The 20,613-nt window shown below is 37.4% G+C and overlaps 2 protein-coding genes across 14 annotated transcripts in view; one reads left to right on the top strand and one right to left on the bottom strand.

Moving 5' to 3' along the window:
* Positions 1–344: 344 nt before the first annotated feature.
* The window catches only part of LOC133636004 (MAP7 domain-containing protein 1-like), a 136,345-nt gene continuing 116,076 nt past the window's right edge, over positions 345–20,613 (top strand). For 6 of the 12 annotated variants that reach the window (XM_062029579.1, XM_062029590.1, XM_062029586.1 and 3 more), the window contains exons 1-3: positions 919–997; positions 18,179–18,433; positions 20,526–20,590. The gene's annotated coding sequence lies outside the window, so the exon portion shown is untranslated. Of the gene's footprint in view, positions 362–918; positions 998–17,845; positions 18,434–20,525; positions 20,591–20,613 lie in introns of those variants that run through there. The other 6 variants (XM_062029584.1, XM_062029581.1, XM_062029587.1 and 3 more) reach the window with 5 other exon arrangements.
* Positions 8,716–18,402, bottom strand: meaf6 (MYST/Esa1-associated factor 6). Of its 2 annotated transcripts, XM_062029592.1 has the most exons (8): positions 18,152–18,402; positions 16,537–16,652; positions 16,376–16,463; positions 16,244–16,289; positions 15,976–16,171; positions 13,316–13,345; positions 9,088–9,121; positions 8,716–9,007 (listed from the first exon to the last, which is right to left on the bottom strand). In XM_062029592.1, the coding sequence occupies exons 1-8, from the start codon at positions 18,239–18,241 to the stop codon at positions 8,993–8,995; spliced, it is 615 nt and encodes a 204-aa protein (XP_061885576.1). In that variant the 5' UTR covers positions 18,242–18,402; the 3' UTR covers positions 8,716–8,992. The 2 variants fall into 2 exon arrangements, with proteins under 2 accessions (XP_061885576.1, XP_061885577.1); XM_062029593.1 differs by lacking the exon at positions 13,316–13,345 and having other exon boundaries at positions 18,152–18,398.

The raw sequence follows: 20,613 nt of genomic DNA, 5'->3' as shown, positions 1-20,613 counted from the left end.
GTGCCTCCAATACCCGGATGTTGACCTCACCATGCCACCAGCGTGTAGGAGTAGTTTAATTTAATTACCACCCTCAAAAATCACTAGCTTAAGGAACTAATTAACTTGACTTCACAATAAATAAGGAGAGAAGAAAAAAAATACATTTTAAAAATGTAAAATTGGTACAGTATTACACGCTATATACTACGACCCGGTAGGTGGCGGTGTGTACTTTTCAAGCCATGACTGCAACCCGTCAGTAAACCAAGAGAAGAAGAAAGAAAAGCGGGTAAAAATGTGTTTACGTACGTCACTTCCGGTAGGCCTGCAACGACGGTAATGGGACGAAACATGTGCTCCCAAAGTACGTACAGCCCACGTAAGTGTAAATAAAAGTCCTCATTGTATAACAATAGGGGTAAAATAAATGTCCTTTAAGATAAAATATACATTAATGGGCAACATTTAATTGGACCTTATCCAAGCCAGACAAACAACTGTTAAAGTGTCATGGCGGCCATCTTGGGGACAATCTATTTTACCCCTAAATATGTTTTTTTTTTTTTTTTTTTTTCCATCATTCAAAAGTGTCAAACATACTCAGGATTCTCTGTGGCTTTTTACAAGTCACTTGAAACCAATAATTCTCAAGGCCACAAAGTACCATTTCCTCTCTGCACTCAAGAGGACAACAAACAAAACAAAAACAAATTCTCCTGATAGTTACCGGAGATACACTACTCTTGACTCATTGCAAGTCCATCTCAGGAATCCTGCTCAGCTCCCTTAAGTTACAATTAAAAACAAAGATACATTTCCTGGCGTGACAGGAAGTGCCTTTGACACAATACAGTAGGTGTTTGCTGTCACTGTTACACACACACACACACTTGGAAGTGGAATGCAGTGTTGGCAAATGTGTTTTTTTTCTTCCAGACAGATCCAATTGCGTATCGGTGCTCAGTCATGAAACCAGCTGGCCCCACGATGTCTACCCAACTGTGACTTGAAGGAGGTAACAAACGTATTGGGACACATGTCCATTACAGGGAATAGAGAAAAAATATGTTCCTGCAGTTAATATCTCGCCCCTGAATATAAGTCACTGTCAGACTTCTTTTTTTTAAATGGAAAAACGCCATATATTGGGGTTAATATAGTAATATCTCGCCCCTGAATATAAGTCACTGTCAGACTTCTTTTTTTTAAATGGAAAAACGCCATATATTGGGGTTAATATAGTAATATCTTGCCCCTGAATATAAGTCACTGTCAGACTTCTTTTTTTAAATGGAAAAACGCCATATATTGGGGTTAATATAGGGCTGGGCAATATGGCCTTTTTTTAATATCTCAATATTTTTAGGTCATATCACGTTACATGATATATATCTGGATATTTTGCCTTAGCCTTGAATGAACACTTGATGCATATAATCACAGCAGTATGATGATTCTATGTGTCTACATTAAAACATTCTTCTTCATACTGCATTAATATATGCTCATTTTAAACTTTCATGCAGAGAGGGAAATCACAACTAAGTCAATTTAGCAAAACCGTATTTATTAAACAGTTATTAAGCAGTGGCACAAACATTCATGTCATTTCCAAACAGAAAGTGCAAGATTGTCAGAGACATTTTAAAACAAACCATAAGTGCACTTTTGTGCATGATGTCACTAAGATGACAAATCAAAACAACACTAAATTAAAGTGCACTTTTTGTACAGAACACCACTACAATAGTTTAAAACAGATAAAGTGCACTTTTGTACATGATGTCACACAAGATATTTCAATAAGTGTCAAATAAAAATTTGCTGCTTAATAGGGAATCAAATTGTGTACGTCAGGGGTGTCCAAACTTTTTCCACTGAGGGCCGCACACGGAAAAATTAAAGCATGAGGGGGCCGCTTTGAAATTTTTCATTTTCAAACCATAACAAAATATATGGATTTTTTGTTTTGTTTTTACCTTTAGGGCTCCCGGGGACCATAAGTCTCCGTCATTAACATGTTAAAAATAAGTCAAATTATTATTTTAATTTTTAATGTAACACTTACAGTAAATCTCTATATCAACTTCAGGTTGATATAAAGTTAAAAAAAAAAAAGTTTTTATGCCTTTTCTGTCAAAGACAACTTTGTTTTTCATAGTAAAACTGAAATATGCAGTATTTCCCCCACAGCCCAAAACCTTCAGAAAGCAATGTTTGATGTGAAGTAATTGGATTCCTCAAAAGATCAATAATGCAGGACACCATTGATTTAAATGTATTAGTATTTCTGACTAATCAGTCACAGTGAAAAGATAAATAAAATCCCACTAAATATCTTTGGGATCTAAAAGGTCCCCCACTCATAAAGTGATACATTTTTATTATTATTTGTTTTACTTTCAACACTTAAGTTACAAGATCAACCTCAGATATATCTGTCGATTTTACGTTTGAACTATTATTTTGGGTTGTTTTATGCTCTTTTGTCAAAGAAAACGTTGATTTTATACCGCAACCACATATGCAATATTTTCCACAAAAACATTTTAAAGTGAAATACTTTAAGTAATTGGAGCCTGGAATGGGACAATAATTCATTATAACATTCATTTTTGAAAAACACATTTTTTTTGGGAGCAATAGCAAAAAAAGAAAAATAAAGACAAAAGAAAAAAAACAGCCTGCATGGCAGCTTTGTATCAACATTGCATCAACATTGCAACTTTCTCTCGTGAGATTTCACCTCATTCCTCTTTTTTAAATTATTTAAAAATGTTTGCAATAGCATTTCCAGAATGTGTGGCGGGCCAGTAAACAATTATCTGCGGGCCGCAAATGGCCCCCGGGCCGCACTTTGGACACCCCTGGTGTACGTCCTTCGCTATGTGGTAGGTTACTGTGGACGTTATCTCTTTTGTTGTTGACTATTTTTTCATACGGTGTTAATGTGGAAATGTTTGCCTCGGCATTTTGATGGTGTGGGCGTGTGGCACCGAATGGAGATGTTGACATGCGGAGTAAGCACTCTACATTCTCCAACAGGTGACTTTTCAAATGATGCTACATATTAGCAGTAATGCTACTTTTTGTAGCAATGCTTTTTCCCCACACTTGACATATTACGGTTGTCTGTTCGACATATTCCCGCTTGAAGCCAAACCACCGCCAGACGATGGACCCCCTGCTGTTTTTCTTGGGAATTAATTCTTCCTTCATTTGTTACCAGATTCGCACCTTCTTTCTCTCGTATTACCACTCACACCACAGTTAACGTTACCCATGCTGCTACCTCTCTGCTGCGCGAGGGCGTATACGTATATGACGTGACCGTATGTGACGTATGTAAGAAGGTGCGCTTGCTATCTGTGAGAAGGAGAGACAAGAAAGAGTGGGAAGAGCCTGCAGTATAATGTCCGCAGCTAAAAGCAACTGCGTGAGAACGTCAATCAATCAATCAATGTTTATTTATATAGCCCTAAATCACAAGTGTCTCAAAGGGCTGCACAAGCCACAACGACATCCTCGGTACAGAGCCCGTGTACTCGAATATCACGATAGAGTCATTTTCTATATCGCACAGAGACAAACCCTCAATATATCACATATATCGCCCAGCCCTAGGTTAATACGGTGTTTTTTCTTACTGTAGGTTTGATTTATAATATAATTCAGGTACTTTACATATGTGTTTATCACTGTTAATGAGAACAGGGCCTGACTGTGGTAGATGGATTTCAGTCAAGTAGGAATTCTTAGCATTTAATTAAAAAAAACTACCGTATTTTCCGGACCATAAGGCGCACCGGATTATAAGGCGCACTGCCGATGAGCGGGTCTAGTCAGGTCTATATTCATACAAAAGAGCGCATTAAAGGGGTCTTATTATGGGCACCCACTTTTTTGTAACTGTTTTGAAAACAAATGATAAATGTATGCATTATCCTGTTATATCTCACATTCTATATTGTGTTTTTGGAAAAAGGTTGTCATAAACGTTACATAATTCATTAAAATAATAAACAAACGAAAACACATTTTCATGCATATGTAAATGTATTCAGTTATAAACATTCATTTACTTTCTTCTTTCCTTCATGGATCTAAACTTTACCGCTGCAGGTATTTTTTTAAATATTTTTATTGTAATATTTTCAGAATGTCTTTGTTCTATTTTTGGCCAAAGTAAGACAAAGAAAACAATCTGAAGTTGTCTTTATTTTTTAGTTTTAATGCCATTATTTTAATAGTCCGGCCCGCGTCTGCACAGATTTTCCTCCATGCGGCCCCTGAGCTAAAATGAGTTTGACACCCCTGATATAGGGCTATTTTGCTTCATTTCTACGCTAAAACCAATCCAGTGTAGGTCAAAATATGCAAAAAAAAGTTATTTATATTTAGTGAAATAACAGCCTGCATCTGAGCTTTGGGTTATAGTTGTCAAAGCAAATAACATCTGCGTAGTACAATGTTGCGGTTTCGCATTTTTACTTTTTAAAAATGTGTATTAATTAAAATAGAATGTGGTTGATGGCGCTATTTGTAGTGGAAGTCTATTTACTTAACATTTTCAAGCAGAAAGACGCTTTAACATGTGATGTTGTGCAACTGCACGTTTTGTAAGCACAATATTTTGTATTATTTAAAAAAAAAAAGTTTTCGCCATTCGCAGGGGGGTTTTGAATAAATAAGAGGTCTGCTGTAGTTTTGGTAAATTTCCTTCCAATGTCCATGCTTAGGCCACGCCCATTTCTGAAATTGTCCTCGGTTTTGACCTCAACTATGACCGAGAATGTTGCACAACAAGCTAAGTATAAGTGTGACACAATCGGTCTACAGACAAGCCATAATCATAACGTGCAAGACGCTATGTCTCCAGTACATTTTGGCACAAGCAAGGTTGAAGGTTTTCACTCTGTGCTAAATACTATGTATCCACCAACCTAATTTCATCTTTAGGGTTTTTTTTTTTTTAGTCCACGTGTAGGAAAACTCGTCATGCAATGAAATGTGACTTCTGGTCCTGGATGGAAAGACGGTGCAGCGGCATAAAACCTGGGAATGTGTTTTGGTCACAGTTGATCCATCACCGCGTCTGCCAGTCCAACGTTAACTTCTCACTTACACTTTCCAGCTTCCAAGTCAACAAAGTGGTTGTCGGTCACACTGGAGTATTTATAGCCTGTTATGCTAAGGAAGGAGAAAATGGTTAATAAAATAGCGTCCAAGTGTGAAAAGTGCCACCAATAACATATAAAGACTGTGAGTGGGTGGAAGAGATGTAATGTCATTTAAATGTATGGAAACATTTCTGGTATGATGGAAATAATCCAAATTCCCCGCACAAATGTAGAAGCCATGGAACAAACCAACACCTAGAAAAGCACTCACCCACCGCCAAGTTTTATTTCCCAATAGTAAAAAATCCTTTAATGAAATACCCGGAATCCAAACGGTGATTGGAATCACCCCCAAAATCTAATCACTTGTTCCTTATCCCATTTCTGACATTTTCAGAAAGTTTATTCAAAATCAGCCGATAACTTTTTGAGCTACAAACAGACGGACAAACAAACCCCAGCAAATACAAAACCCAAAACCAGTGAAGTTGGCACGTTGTGTAAATGGTCAATAAAAACAGAATACAATGATTTGCAAATCATTTTCAACTTATATTCAATTGAATAGACTGCAAAGACAAGATATTTAACGTTCCAACTGAGAAACACAATTTTTTTTTGCAAATAATCATTAACTTAGAATTTAATGGCAGCAACACATTGCAAAAAAGTTGTCACAGGGGCATTTTTACCACTGTGTTACATGGCCTTTCCTTTTAACAACACTCAGTAAATGTTTGGGAACTGAGGAGACACATTTTTGAAGGTTTTCAGGCAGAATTCTTTCCCATTCTTGCTTGATGTACAACTTCAGTTGTTCAACAGTCCGGGGTCTCCGTTGTGGTATTTTAGGCTTCATAATGCACCACACATTTTCAATGGGAGACAGGTCTGGACTACAGGCAGGCCAGTCTAGTCACATGGCTTGGCATTGTCTTGCTGAAATAAGCAGGGGCGTCCATGATAACGTTGCTTGGCTGGCAACATACAGTATGTTGCTCCAAAAACTGTATGTACCTTTCAGCATTAATGGTGCCTTCACAGATGTGTAAGTTACCCATGTCTTGGGCACTAATACACCCCCATACCATCACAGATGCTGGCTTTTCAACTTTGCGCCTATAACAATCCGGATGGTTCTTTTTCTCTTTGGTCCGGAGCACACGACGTCCACAGTTTCCAAAAACAATTTGAAATGTGGACTCGTCAGACCACAGAACACTTTTCCACTTTGCATCAGTCCATCTTAGATGAGCTCAGGCCCAGCGAAGCCGGCGGAGTTTATGGATGTTGTTGATAAATGGCTTTGGCTTTGCATAGTAGAGTTTTAACTTGCACTTATAGATGTTGCAAAGAACTGTATTTACTGACAGTGGTTTTCTGAAGTGTTCCTGAGCCCATGTGGTGATGTCCTTTACACACTGATGTCGCTTTTTGATGCAGTACCGCCTGAGGGATCGAAGGTCACGGGTTTAGCCGCTTACGTGCAGTGATTTGTCCAGATTCTCTAAACCTTTTGATGGTATCACGGACCGTAGATGGTGAAATCCCTAAATTCCTTGCAATAGCTGGTTAAGAAATGTTGTTCTTAAACTGTTGGACAATTTGCTCACGTATTTGTTGACAAAGTGGTGACCCTCGCCCCGTCCTTGTTTGTGAATGACTGAGCATTTCATGGAAGCTGCTTTTATACCCAATCATGGCACCCACCTGTTCCCAATTAGCCTGTTCACCTGTGGGATGTTCCAAATAAGAGTTTGATGAGCATTCCTCAACTTTCTCTGTCTTTTTTTGCCACTGTGCCAGCTTTTTTTAAACATGTTGCAAGCATGAAATTCAAAATGAGCTAATATTTGCAAAAAATAAAAAGTTTCTCAGCTCAAACATTAAATATCTTGTCTTTGCAGTCTATTCAATTGAATATAAGTTGAAAATGATTTGCAAATCATTGTATTCTGTTTTTATTTACCATTTACACAACGTGCCAACTTTACTGGTTTTGGGTTTTGTGTTACTATAAGATAACATTTTGATGATCATGGCTTAGTTTCTGAAAACCCCAAATCTTTTGAGATTTTCAATTTGATGTTTTCATAAACTGTAAGCCATAATCATCAAAACTATCAAAATAAGGCTTGAAATATATTGAGTTGCTTGTTATGATGAATTAGTTTCACCTTGTAAATCTAAATGCTGGAATAAACAAACATTTGCAATAGGGGTGCACAAAGAATCAATTCACAACCAAATGGCGATTTGTGTTCATCCCGATTCGAAATCAATTCATGATTTTCAAAAGTTAATTTAAAAAAATGTAGATGAAGAGTGGGAGAACATTTTTTTTTTTTTTAGAATACATTTTTAAAAATATTTTTAGGCCATCTCCACGCAACTAGAAATAGCTTTTCTAACCTGAAACCATTTTGGAAAAAGTTTTATTACATCAAAAAATACATGACAAAAAGTGTTTTGAATTGAGAATAAATTCTGAATCGAATCGTCACCCCAGGAATCGTAATTGGATCGAATCGTTCGGTGCCCAAAGATTAACGTCCCATCGTAATTGGATCGAATCGTTCGGTGCCCAAAGATTAACGTCCCGACTTGGCACAATATTCTTTTTTTGTAGTTTCACCTGTATATGTTAATACTAATTACTAATTAGATTTGTTTTTAAACGTAAAACATTTTTTAATCCTTTCGAAAAGAAAATGTATTATGCTAATTATATGATGTCATACTGACCATGCCCCCATTGCCAAGGGTATATTAGCAATCTGGGGGAAACCCTTCAGTCTTAAGTAGAAATGATTCGGATTATCCACAAAATGTAATCACTTGTTCCTTATCCCATTTCTGACATTCCCATTAAGTTTGATCAAAATCAGAGAATAACCTTTTGAATTATTTTATTAATTAACAAACTCCAGTGAATACACATCCTTCAGAATGCTTAACTACGGTAATTCCAATCATACTACTGATTTTTTTTGCCACTTTATCTTGTGAAATTGTTATTTTATTCTGGTAAAATAGGATTTTTTTCTGTTTTATTAAGGAATATTGCAAATGTATTATTTTAAAGTTACGGCATCTTTCGACACCCCCTGACTAAGGCTTGCTTTTATTAACAGAATGTTTTTTGTGCAACAATTGCAATTTTTATAACTCATGTTTAAAAATGCTGTGGAAGTGACATAAAAAGTTAGGGTTAAAAAAAGAAAAATCCTGGTTTCATTTTTACACCGCTCCCAAATCTCATAATTGGTTGAGTACAACAAGTTTTCTCATCACAAGTTCTTCCAACTTTAGGAAGTCGATGTCATCTAAGAACTGTTTGTAGGGCTTTCGTGACCATAGCAGCCAAAAAGTGTTTCTTGGGATGCAAGAATTTTGTATCTAAACCAGAGTAAGGCAGTAATGGTATTTTTTATTGTTTTCAGGGAGCTAATGACCTATCTCACAGTCTCTGCTCTTCTGCTCTCACCACTTCACGGACAGCTGTTAGCTACCATTAGCATGTAACGGAGTAGGCCAATAGGAGAAGAATGCAGATCATTCTAAAAGCCCCTGAAATAAAGATATGTCCCCTTTGAGAATGAAACAAAACATACGAACGTCACTTTCATTTTATTATTTTCTTGAAAAACACCATGAAATAAAAGAATAGCTTTGGAGAGGATTCACAACAATGTGGCGTTTACAAAAAGATGAAAAAACAAAACAATGGAAAATGTGTTCATTGCCTAGAAAATAAATAGTCTTTTTTTTTCAACACTATACAAAATGTTACTGGCTGGTGTGTAGTAACATGCAGGTTGGGAATGTTTTGAACGGTACACACATCACAGGCTGAAATGTGACAAGTGGGGGTCGTACGAGTCCAGGTCTCAAGTGGAATAGTCCTGCGTGCAGAGGAAAAAAATGATTAAGTCAACTGAAACAATGGCGACATTTTTAAATTGGAGGGAGGAAGAGGACTCACAGCTCTTGGTTTCTTGTTCACCTTCATGTCGAACCTGTAACAGAAATGCATTTTAGACGTGAGGAGACGATCGGGTAAGATCTGAGAGCAATGACAAAAAGCGGTGCCACTACTGTACCATGAGGGGAGATAACAATCAAACCAAAGCCATTGTTGTTGTTTAGCACACCCACTTGCAGCAAGTAGGGATGGCCTCAAATCTCTATTGCGATATATATTGCAATCTTTTAGTGTGGCGATTCATACCACAATACATTTGGCATATACAGTACAGGCCAAAAGTTTGGACACACAACTTTCTCCTTCAATGCGTTTTCTTTATTTTTGTGACTATTTGCATTGTAGATTGTCACTGAAGGCATCAAAACTATGAATGAACACATGTGGAGTTATGTACTTCACAAAAAAAGGTGAAATCAAAATCAGAAATACTTTATAAATCCCTGAGGGGAAATTAAAACTTTTCAGCACAATCCCATTCAAGATCAGACAAACATTACAGGGAGACAGAACACGATCGCTGACGGGTCTGCCAACTTCCGGCGCCCCTTACAAAAAAGGTAAGAAAAAGGTCTAAGAGGAAAAAAATGGTCTAAGCCTGGGCCCCTGGAGAGGGGGTCCAGACTGAGACCAAGGGAAAAGACAACTCATAGCCATAGCACACATCCCTCTTACATGTCTGTAAGAGGGAAATAACTAAAAACATGTTTTATATTCTAGTTTCTTCAAAATAGCCAGCCTTTGCTCTGATTACTGCTTTGCACACTCTTTGCATTCTCTCGACGAGCTTCAAGAGGTAGTCACCTGAAATGGTTTTCACTTCACAGGTGTGCTTGAAGCTCATGGAGAGAATGCCAAGAGTGTGCAAAGCAGTAATCAGAGCAAAGGGTGGCGATTTTGAAGAAACTAGAATACAAAACATATATAAACTTATTTCCCCTGTTTTTGTTAAGTACATAACTCCACATGTGTTCATTCATAGTTGTGATGCCTTCAGTGACAATCTACAATGTAAATAGTCATGAAAATAAAGAACATGCATTGAATGAGAAGGTGTGTCCAAACTTTTGGCCTGTACAGTATACATAATAGAATAATTTCGTAATTTGGCTTCTGACGTATGTGGTATATCATATGTGCAATTTTTGGTTGTATATTTTTCTCGAAACTATTCATCTACTTCAGGGGTGGGCAATTAATTTTTACCGGGGGCCGCATGAGCAACCCGAGCACTGCTGGAGGGCCACACTGACAATATTTCAATTAAATTTTGCTCAAATTATTTTTGATATACCGTAAGATAGATAATAATAATAATAATATTTTCATTTAACCTAACTTATCTTTATACAAAAGCAGATGGCTTTTGATGGTTTTATTTTTAACACTTTCTTACACAACACTTCCTGATGTATATTACAATACAAAAATTTCAATTTCTGTCACTTTACCCTGCATCCTCTTTGTTGTAAAACCTTTATTTAACCGGATAAGAAAACGTTGTGAACGTAGCACGCCTGTAAGGTGATTGGCGAAGAAGGAGGAAGCGTTGCTGTTGCGGAAATGAGGAGTGAGGATTGGTTTTCCTTTTGGAAAGAACGAGATAAGTTGAGCTATGTTAGTATAGCATGCTCAATAAAAGTTTAAAAAGTGCATCAGACTTGGTGTGCACTTCTTCTGGACGCTACAATTGATGTCAGAAGTGGGATGAAATGCCTCCCAGTTCGCCTTGCCATCAAACCTGGGAGTCTTCATTGAGGGCGGAATTCCCCCCGTGGCAAGCAGCGTGGCTGCACCTGTAAACGCTCTCTCTCTCTCTCTCTTTGCGGCGAGCTCCTCACGTGGCACGTACCTCCCGATGACGTAGCACACAAACAGTGCAGTATGCGCAAAGTTTTACTTCTGCCACCAATTGTAGCGTCCAGAAGAAGTGCACATCAAGTCTGACGCTCTTTTTAAACTTTTATTGAGCAAGCTATACTAACACAGCTCAACATATCTCGTTCCTTCCACACGCACGTCTCCTCACTCCTCATTTACGCAACTCAAGAAGACAACATCTACTTCAGCAGGTCGTTACACTATATTCTTTAAACACAGCAACGTGTGTACCATAAATAAGCACACAGCTTTACCTTTACTTGTCTTGTTGAAAACACGCCATTCGTCATCAACTTTTCTCTTTTTAGCGGGCATCACTTGTCGCTGTGCGCCTTCCCTCACAGGACATACGCACATATAACACTTTTCAAAATAAAAGCAGCACAGTTGTATTGCACGCACGACAAAGATGTTTTTTTAAATTTATTTTGTAATTTGAGATTGCTGCTGCGCGCACGAGCATACGTCCACACGGAAGTAATACAAATAACGCTTTTCAAAACAAAAGCAGCACCGTTGTATTGCACACTCGAAATAGATGCTTTTTAAAATTTATTTTGTAATTTATAATTGGCCTCACGCGGGCCGGACAGGGACGTACAAAGGGCCGGATGCGGCCCGCGGGCCGCACAATGCCCAGGTCTGATCTACTTGCTACATTTCTGTCGTAACATGGTTCTATCTACACTTCTGTTAAAATGTACTAAGTACTTATTCTTCTGTTGTTTGTATATTTTTCATTCGTTTTGGGTGATACTTGAAATTTGGCTATCGATTCAATACCAAGGGACGGAAATAAACACACAGGTGTGGCAAAAAGAATGACAAATTGCTCAATACCAAGTAGTCATAGGGGCAGTATTAGTCATACCAAGGCTGATACTGATACTTATCAATTTTAAGACCTTTTAGTGATGACATTTAGACAAAAACACAGGATGGTAGTGCAACAATAAAATTCAAATATTTTAATTGTTTCCTTCTTTCTTTTTATTACATACAATATTTAGTCGTGCAAAATAACTAAACATGAGTAAAAACTACCGGTACACTGCAAAAACTGAAATCTAAGTAAGATTAAATATCTCAAATAAGGGTGATATTTGTTTATTTTCTGTCCGATAAGATAATTCTTCTCACTAAGCAGATTTGATGTTAGTGTTTTACTTGTTTTAAGGGTTTTGGTCCGAAATTATCTCAGTAAGATATTACAGATTGTTGCTGAGATTTTATGACCTATATTGAGTAAAACAAGCTTGAAATTAGAATATCAACTGTTGCAAAGCTGTGTCATCAACACTCACAAGTATGAAACTGCTTTTTTAAAGTAATAATTTCATCAATCATGATGCCGAGCACATATCATTATGTCAAGATAATGGCACTAGCATTTACTTAATTTAAGAATATATTTCAATATATTGATCAAAAAGGTCTCTTTTTCTTTTTTCTACCAAGAAAAGTGCACTTGTTATTAGTGAGAATATACTTATTTTAAGGTATTTTTGGGTTCATTGAGGTTAGCTAATTTTACTTGTTTTGGAAAATCTTGACAAGCCAAATTTTCTTGTTCTATTGGCAGATAATTTTGCTTAGTTCAAGTAAAATACCCCTAATTTTTTAAAATTGTTTTTGAACACTGACTTTTTGCAGTGTACTATTGGCTCTGATTTAAATTATTTGGTTTTTGCTCTCAAAGTCTTCCTGTGTCCAATGACTGATTTCCTGAGTTTGAAAACAAAAATGATAAAATTATTTGTTGTACTAAAAAAATATTTAATCACTGTAGTATTGACTATATACTGATACTAAGTATTGTCACTATTTGTATCAATTCGCCCCCTTTTGTTTACATTCAAGAGGTCTAGCTTAGCATAGCTTCAGGGCCTGTATCCTCTTACGGTGTGTAGTGTAAAGCATGTTTAGCCATTCCTTGTCCTCCGGTGATAATGTTACCTGTAAGAAATGTTGTTTATTTGCTGCCATGGAAGCAAGATTTGTTGACTTGGAAGCAGCTACGCACTGTGGGGGAATTATAGCTGCTACTTTACGCGATCTGATATCACAATATTATTAAAAGCTCCATTCAAATGGATATCGTACATACTATAGTCTATATCGCGCAATCCAAGCAACAAGCCCATCATCTTACAAGAACAGCACTGCTTTTTACAAGCACACTCGGCATGAATCAGAGGTCAGAAAAGACGTGACACCAGCCAAGTAACAAGCAATGAGGAGTGATGCATTCAAAGAACATGCAGCGTGCAACTCGACAGAAGAGTTCAGGATGTGGTTACAAGAGGACAGGATGCACAGATCACAGGAAGTAAAATTCTCAACTTACTCAAAGTCATAATCAAACATGGCAGAAGGGCTGGGGGTGAGGTTTCAGCGTTTAAAAAAAAAAAAAAAAAAAAAAGGAGGAGGAGAAGGAAGAGATCAGCAGCTGTTAGTTCACAGACCACTCTGAATCCAAACATGTAAACAACAGTAAACAGAGTAAGACACACCAGGGTCACCCCCGTGTGTTAGCAGGAGAGCCTGCTGGGTTAATCCGTAGGGAGGGCAGGAACGCCCGAAAATAGAGAGTAGACAGCCACATTATCCAAACAGTCATGTGTTCACTCTACCCCCTTGTAGTTATAATTAGCTTGGTAATAAGATAGGTAAAACCTTCTGTGCATCAGGGCGGTGTCCACATACTGAAGGGTCAAAGACAGTTTAGCAAAAGTGTCCCATGTTCTTGACCTCATGAGTTATTTTCTTTATTTTAACTGTCCTTCCGGAACCTCCAATGAAAACTGGCAGAAAGACCATAGGAAGTTTCTTAAGTAGAATAAAAGTAGTCTATTAATACAGATATTAATATAAAAAGAAAACTGCAATTAAAAAGCGTGTACCGTATTTTTCGGACTATAAGTCGCAGTTTTTTTCATAGTTTGGCCGGGGGTGCTACTTATACTCAGGAGCGACTTATGTGTGAAATTATTAACACATTAGCGTAAAATATCAAATAATATTATTTAGCTCATTCACGTAAGAGACTAGACGTATAAGATTTCATGGGATTTAGCGATTAGGAGTGACAGATTGTTTGGTAAACGTATAGCATGTTCTAAATGTTATAGTTATTTGAATGACTCTTACCATAATATGTTACGTTAACATACCAGGCACGTTCTCAGTTGGTTATTTATGCCTCATATAACGTACACTTATTCAGCCTGTTGTTCACTATTCTTTATTTATTTTAAATTGCCTTTCAAATGTCTATTCTTGGTGTTGGCTTTTATCAAATACATTCCCCAAAAAATGCGACTTATACATGTTTTTTTCCTTCTTTATTATGCATTTTCGGCCGGTGCGACTTATACTCCGGAGCGACTTATACTCCGAAAAATACGGTAATGTGTAAAAAAAAATCTTCACAAAGAATCGCAATCTCAATTCTAAGCAAGAACTGGGCAGCCTGTGTATTATAAGTTTTATTGGTATCACCATTAACTTTTTCTTGTTACATTACACCTATTTCTCCCATTTGTATGTTGTTTAAATGTTTTTTCAGAGTGTGCCATAGACAAAAACCCTTTGCAAGCTGCAAATTGCCCGCTGTGTTACACTTTAGCCCCCCCTGCTGTATATTTGTAAGGCTTGTATTGTCCATACAGTATGTCATTGACACAAGACAATACACTGCATCGTTGAGGATCAGTAGAAATTCTTCAATTGAACAGCCCAGAAGTCAAAGAACATTTCAATGAAAAACATCCCTTTTAAAGAGTGGTCCATCACAACAAAATTGCTACTAAAGGAGCATCACGTATAGGGATGGGTAACGTATCCGGTACTTTTTTGGCACCGATTAACGTAAAATCCAACGGTGCCATCTTACAGTACCTGGGTTGTGCGGGCCGGCTCTTCGCACTTCGGCCCTTTGCGACCCCTCATGCAGCACTGATAGCGGACTCAGCCTAACTACCATTAGATCAGGGGTGCCCATTACGTCGATCGCCAGCCAGGCATTAAAAAAATAGACCTAAAAATTTGCGATTATCAATCTTCACCAAAACGTCACTTTCGTCACTTGATTGACATTCACGGCACCCGAGGGTCTTGTGAGATGACGCTGGCTGTTGCCAGATCATTAAGAGAAAATGACCGAAAGGAAGGCGAGAAACACGAAGTTTGCTGCCAATGTATTTCTTGAAAAGTGTATAAAAACGAGAATGGAAGCTGGACAAATAAAATGCCAAAAACCAACCACTTTCATGTGGTATTGGACAGAAAGGAGGACTTTTTTTCTCCTCCATTTGGAAATGTGGGCGTTATCATCACTACTGTCTGATTCCAATCAATGCAAGTCATCAGAATCAGGTAATACACCAACTTATATTCTTGTCTTCATGAAAGAAAGGAATCTATATGTGTTAAACGTGCTTGTATTATCATTAAACACCTTTAACTTGTTAACAAAAAGGTATCTTTCATAAATAAATAAATTATATATATGAATGAGGTAGATTTTTATAAAAACGACAACTAAGATGCACGTTACGATCAAACAGCTGGTGCATAACAAGTACAATACTCACAGTATTACCCTTTTAGGGCACACAAAAAAGACTGAACTGGCTACCCAACACACCATGAACTAGACTACTGCCATCTAACGTCTTGGACTTGCAATTGTAATTGACACTCAGAAATGTCAAAATTAAACAATAAAACTGGACAGCAGTTATCATAATCAGCTCATTTTTAAATGTTGCAATACAAAAATTTGATTTGTACTAATAACAGTTGATATTTATTAACACACACCAAAGTTCTGGAAATTGGTACCATTGATTACCGGCATCAATTACCAGGAATTGGTACCGAATCGATTGAAATGTGAATGGTACCTAATCCTAATCATGTATGCTATGCTGGTTTTCTTTCAATTTCATATCTATCCAACCAATGTCAGCTACCAACATATAAAGACCCGACTCATTTTCCTACCTGTGCCGGTTTTTGTTCTTCCTCTTCTTGTGGCTTCCGTGATGGCTGCCGGAGGACGAAGAGGAGGCAGCCTTTTGGGGTTTCAAGTCCTGCAGTGCACTGGAGTCCACGTCCTCCGTGTCCTCCTGGCTGGGCTCATTCTCTTGGTTCTGGAGATCCGGGGAGGCGTCGCTTTCTGTACCGCTGCCCGCCTCACCTTGACAGGGTAGCATCAGACTCAGTTGGACGTTCAAAGTCAAGAGATAGAAACGCTCGCCACATCACTCACGTTTCTCGGTCATGTGATCCGGTATCCCGCCGAGTGCACATACCGCCTGCCGGGGAAGAGTCAAACATTGAAGCTATTTTATAAAATACATCAAAATAGTATATGTACAAGTGTATAGCAAGAAGGACCTACTGCAACGGACGTGACTGATGACTTGCTGAACAGACGCTCTGCCTCCTTGAATTTTCTATTTCTTCTATCAGTCTTACTGTTTGAGTTCCTGCACGGAATCATTATACAGATATTTGAATGCAATATTGACAAAACACATGCAATATGCATTGACAACTTACTTTTGGTTGGTTAAGTATCTGTCCCATCCTCTGATGATGTTGCCATACATCTGCGTGTCTTCTAGGTAACTACCTTCAAATGCGTAGATTTGTCGTTCCAAATTCACAAGAGTCTCCTGGTATATATCGTAAAAGAAACAAGAGTTGCACTGTAACACCTTTTTAAACATGTAAAGCATTAAGTATGCTGTTTGTTTTCTTAAAGCCGTTCTTTTCATGAAAATAGCTGTTTAGAATGTCTAAATCCTTTTTTTGTATTAGATCAACTTGAGGTTTATAGATCTTTTTTTAAAAATTTATTATTGAACAACAAACATACATTTATAATGCACACAAAAGTCAAGGCACTTTCAACATAACCAACAGTCTACACATCAGGTTCAGCAAATCCTCAGCAAAACATATCAAGGAAAGAAAACAAAAGCAAATACAAAGAGTAATAAATATTAGAGATGTCGATATTATCGGCCGATGAATGCTTTAAAATGTAATATCGGAAATTATCGGTATCGTTTTTTTTATTATCGGTTATTTTATTTTATTTTATTTTTTTAATTATTAAATCAACATAAAAAACACAAGATACACTTACAATTAGTGCACCAACCCAAAAAACCTCCCTCCCCCACTTACACTCATTCACACAAAAGGGTTGTTTCTTTCTGTTATTAATATTCTGGTTCCTACATTATATATCAATACAGTCTGCAAGGGATACAGTCCGTAAGCACACATGATTGTGCGTGCTGCTGGTCCACTAATAGTACTAACCTTTAACAGTTAATTTTACTCATTTTCATTAATTACTAGTTTCTATGTAACTATTTTTATATTGTTTTACTTAATTTTTTATTCAAGAAAATGTTTTTAATTTATTTATCTTATTTTATAATTTTTTTTTTTAAAAAGGACCTTATCTTCACCATACCTGGTTGTCCAAATTAGGCATAATAATGTGTTGATTCCACGACTGTATATATCGGTATCGGTAATTAAAGAGTTGGACAATATTGGATATCGGCAAAAAGCCATTATCGGACATCACTAACAAAGAGTAATAAATATTAATAATAAAAAATATTTAAAAAAAAAGGGCTACCTAAATCACTTTAAATGTTTTTAACAAAGAAATCAATTTAAGGGCTTTTGTACTCTTAATCATCCTCCAAGATTTGATTGATAATTGTAAACCATAGGTTTATAGATCAGGAAAATGTGAAACGGCCGTCCAACAATAATGACGTCATCGACACCGAGATCCCGCGAGAACTCAAAGCTAACGCGAACGCCGGTACACATTTAGCGGCTAGCAAGTTAGCACACACAAGAAAAAAATGGGCTGACTGTAACGAATGAAGCGCATTATGGCGCCTTAAAGTGCATTTGAAATTACAAGTATAATGTTGAACATTCTTTTTGGGTTGAACTATCCGTATTGCGATAACACGGGCGAAGCGAGACGCGTAGAGAACGTTACTCTTAGCCTAGCAGTTAGCCGGGCCTCGTGAGGATCCCGGCTAAAATGTCTTATTTAAACATCGCGGTTCCCCATTTAGTGTGACGCCACGCATTAAGACCATTAAAATCCATTTTTATCCGGGTAGTAACGACGTACTGCAAGCTCCTGTTTCCTCTTCACCAGCTCGGCAAGCTCCCGGCGGGTGTCCGGGATCTGTGGTGGAGTAGCCTTAGCGTGCATCGCCATGATGGATCGAGCAATGTGGAGAAACAAAACGATGGCGGGACAACTTCACTGCGACGCCTACATTCTCGCTGCAGTCGCAAGGTGGCGCTGGAAGACCGTGGCAACCAATTACACGTCACCATAGCAACAAGACCAGGTCGTTTCAACGCCACTTCCAACTTTCTACCGGATGGATGGCATCAATTGCTGAAAGTGAGTCTATCTATTATTCAACTTCTTCTTCTTCTCCAGATTTTGGAGCGTTCTACCTTCCACATTTTTCACCCGATTCAAACTGTTCCAACTTCAAACTGTTCAGCCTATTCGGGAATCGCGGGCTTTCCCTTGACAAATTCCCAGAATTCCAGGCTTTCCGGGACATTTTTACCCATTCAAAAGGAATTGGCCATTTTTCAAACTTCCACCATTTCCACATTTTTCTATGCAATGCAAGGTAACTTTATTTGTATAGCACTTTTCATACACAAGGCAGACTCAAAGTGCTTCACAGACAACAAAGTGAAATGAAAGAAAATAAAAGCAAAATTAAAATGCAGACAATAAAAATAAAAACAGTGCGGACGTTAAAAGATTTAGCTAAAAGCTAAGGTGAACATAAAAGTTTTCAGTCTAGTTTTAAAAGTAGTCAGAGTTGGGGAAAGTCTGACATCTTCAGGAAATTTATTCCAGCTATTTGTTGCATAGTGACTGAATGATGCTCTCCCTTGATTTGAGTTTACTCTGGGGACCGCTAACAGATTGGTCTCAGAAGATCTTAGTGATCTAGAGCAGTGGTCCCCAACCACCGGGCCGCGGACCGGTACCGGGCCGCACAAGAAATTAAAAAAAATATATAATAATAATAATTATTATTATAATTTTTTTTAAAAATATTAAATCAACATAAAAAACACAATACCGGTATATACATTATATATCAATATAGATCTATACAGTCTGCAGGTATACAGTCCGTAAGCCCACATGATTGTATTTCTTTATGGGGGGGAAAAAAAAAAATTTTTTTTTTTTTTTTTTTTTAAATACACCCCCCCCCCCCTACCCATTTAAAATGAATTGGCCATTTTTCAAACTTCCAACCATTTCCACATTTTTCAACCGATTCAAACCATTCCACCTTCAACACATTCCACCATCCTAGATATTCAAACAACCCTTTTTCCAAGTTAAAAAAATTACCAGAATTCCAGGTTTTCCGGGACATTTTTCCCATTCAAAAGGAATTGGCCATTTTTCAAACTTACACCATTTCCACATTTTTCAACCGATTCAAACCATTACCATAAATTGATTAACAAGGACCCCGACTTAAACAAGTTGAAAAACGTATTCTGGTGTTACCATTTAGTGGTCAATTGTACGGAATATGTGCTGTACTGTGCAATCTACTAATAAAAGTTTCAATCAATCAATTCTACCTTCAACACATTCCACCATCCTGGAAATTCAAACGACCCTTTTTCCAAGTTCAAAAAAATTACCAGAATTCCAGGTTTTCCTGGACATTTTTCCCATTCAAAATTAATTGGCCATTTTTCAAACTTCCACCATTTCCACTTTTTCAACCGATTCAAACCATTGCACCTTCAACACATTCCACCATCCTGGAAATTCAAACGACCCTTTTTCCAAGTTAAAAAAAATTATAGAATTTTCCAGAATTCCTGGTTTTCCAAAGCCCTATTTCCACCCTTTTTTCTGCCGACTACTCCTTTCACATTTTTCAACCCACTTCAACCGTTTCACCGTCAAAACGTTTCTCTTAATCAGGACTAAAAGCAAAGTTGTTTTTTGAACTGTAAAAATTTCTGGTTTTCCCGGAATGCCAGGAATTCCGTAATACCAATTCTCAATTCAACATGTTACTATTTCAACATTTTTCGACCGATTTTGAAAAATTCCAACACCAACTAATTCAGAACATTCAACTTTTTTTTAGCATTTTTTAAAAAATTCCCGCTTTTCCCGGAATTCCCAAATGTTTAGGAAATTCCCATTGAATACAATGGGACATTCAAAGTTCCACAATTCCCACATTTTTCATTTGATTCAAACTGTTCCAACTTCAAAGTATTCAGCCTGTTTGGGAATTGTGTGCTCTACTTCAATCATTAAAAAAAAATTCCAGGAATCAGTTCAACCTCTCCTGAAGGAATTGCCTCATCTAGTTATCGATTTCTATTGTAATTTCCAATAGAGCACCAATGCCTTGTGTTTAAATGTTACAAATTAAGTTAAAAAAAATCTCTAATTCAAAATATGTTTTTTTGTTTTTCACTGCCAGGCTCCTAGACCTTCATTGAGAGGTATCCCTGGACCAAACATCTTTCTACAATGTTCAGATCGCAGGTGGCTATTCATTTGGAGGATCC

The sequence above is a fragment of the Entelurus aequoreus genome, linkage group LG20 (assembly GCF_033978785.1).
Source record: "Entelurus aequoreus isolate RoL-2023_Sb linkage group LG20, RoL_Eaeq_v1.1, whole genome shotgun sequence".
Taxonomy (NCBI): Eukaryota; Metazoa; Chordata; class Actinopteri; order Syngnathiformes; family Syngnathidae; genus Entelurus; species Entelurus aequoreus.
Note: the sequence above shows the minus strand (reverse complement) of the source record. Positions and strands in the feature narration are given on the sequence as shown.

What these genes read in the sequence shown, in the direction of transcription:
- meaf6 (XM_062029592.1), bottom strand. Translation starts at nt 18,241, where the DNA reads ATGGCGATGCACGCTAAGGCTACTCCACCACAGATCCCGGACACCCGC. An exon ending in AGATACTTAACCAACCAAAA is followed by an intron (nt 16,464 to 16,536) that starts GTAAGTTGTCAA and finishes GATTCCGTGCAG; the next exon opens with GAACTCAAACAGTAAGACTG. An exon ending in CATCAGTCACGTCCGTTGCA is followed by an intron (nt 16,290 to 16,375) that starts GTAGGTCCTTCT and finishes CTTCCCCGGCAG; the next exon opens with GCGGTATGTGCACTCGGCGG.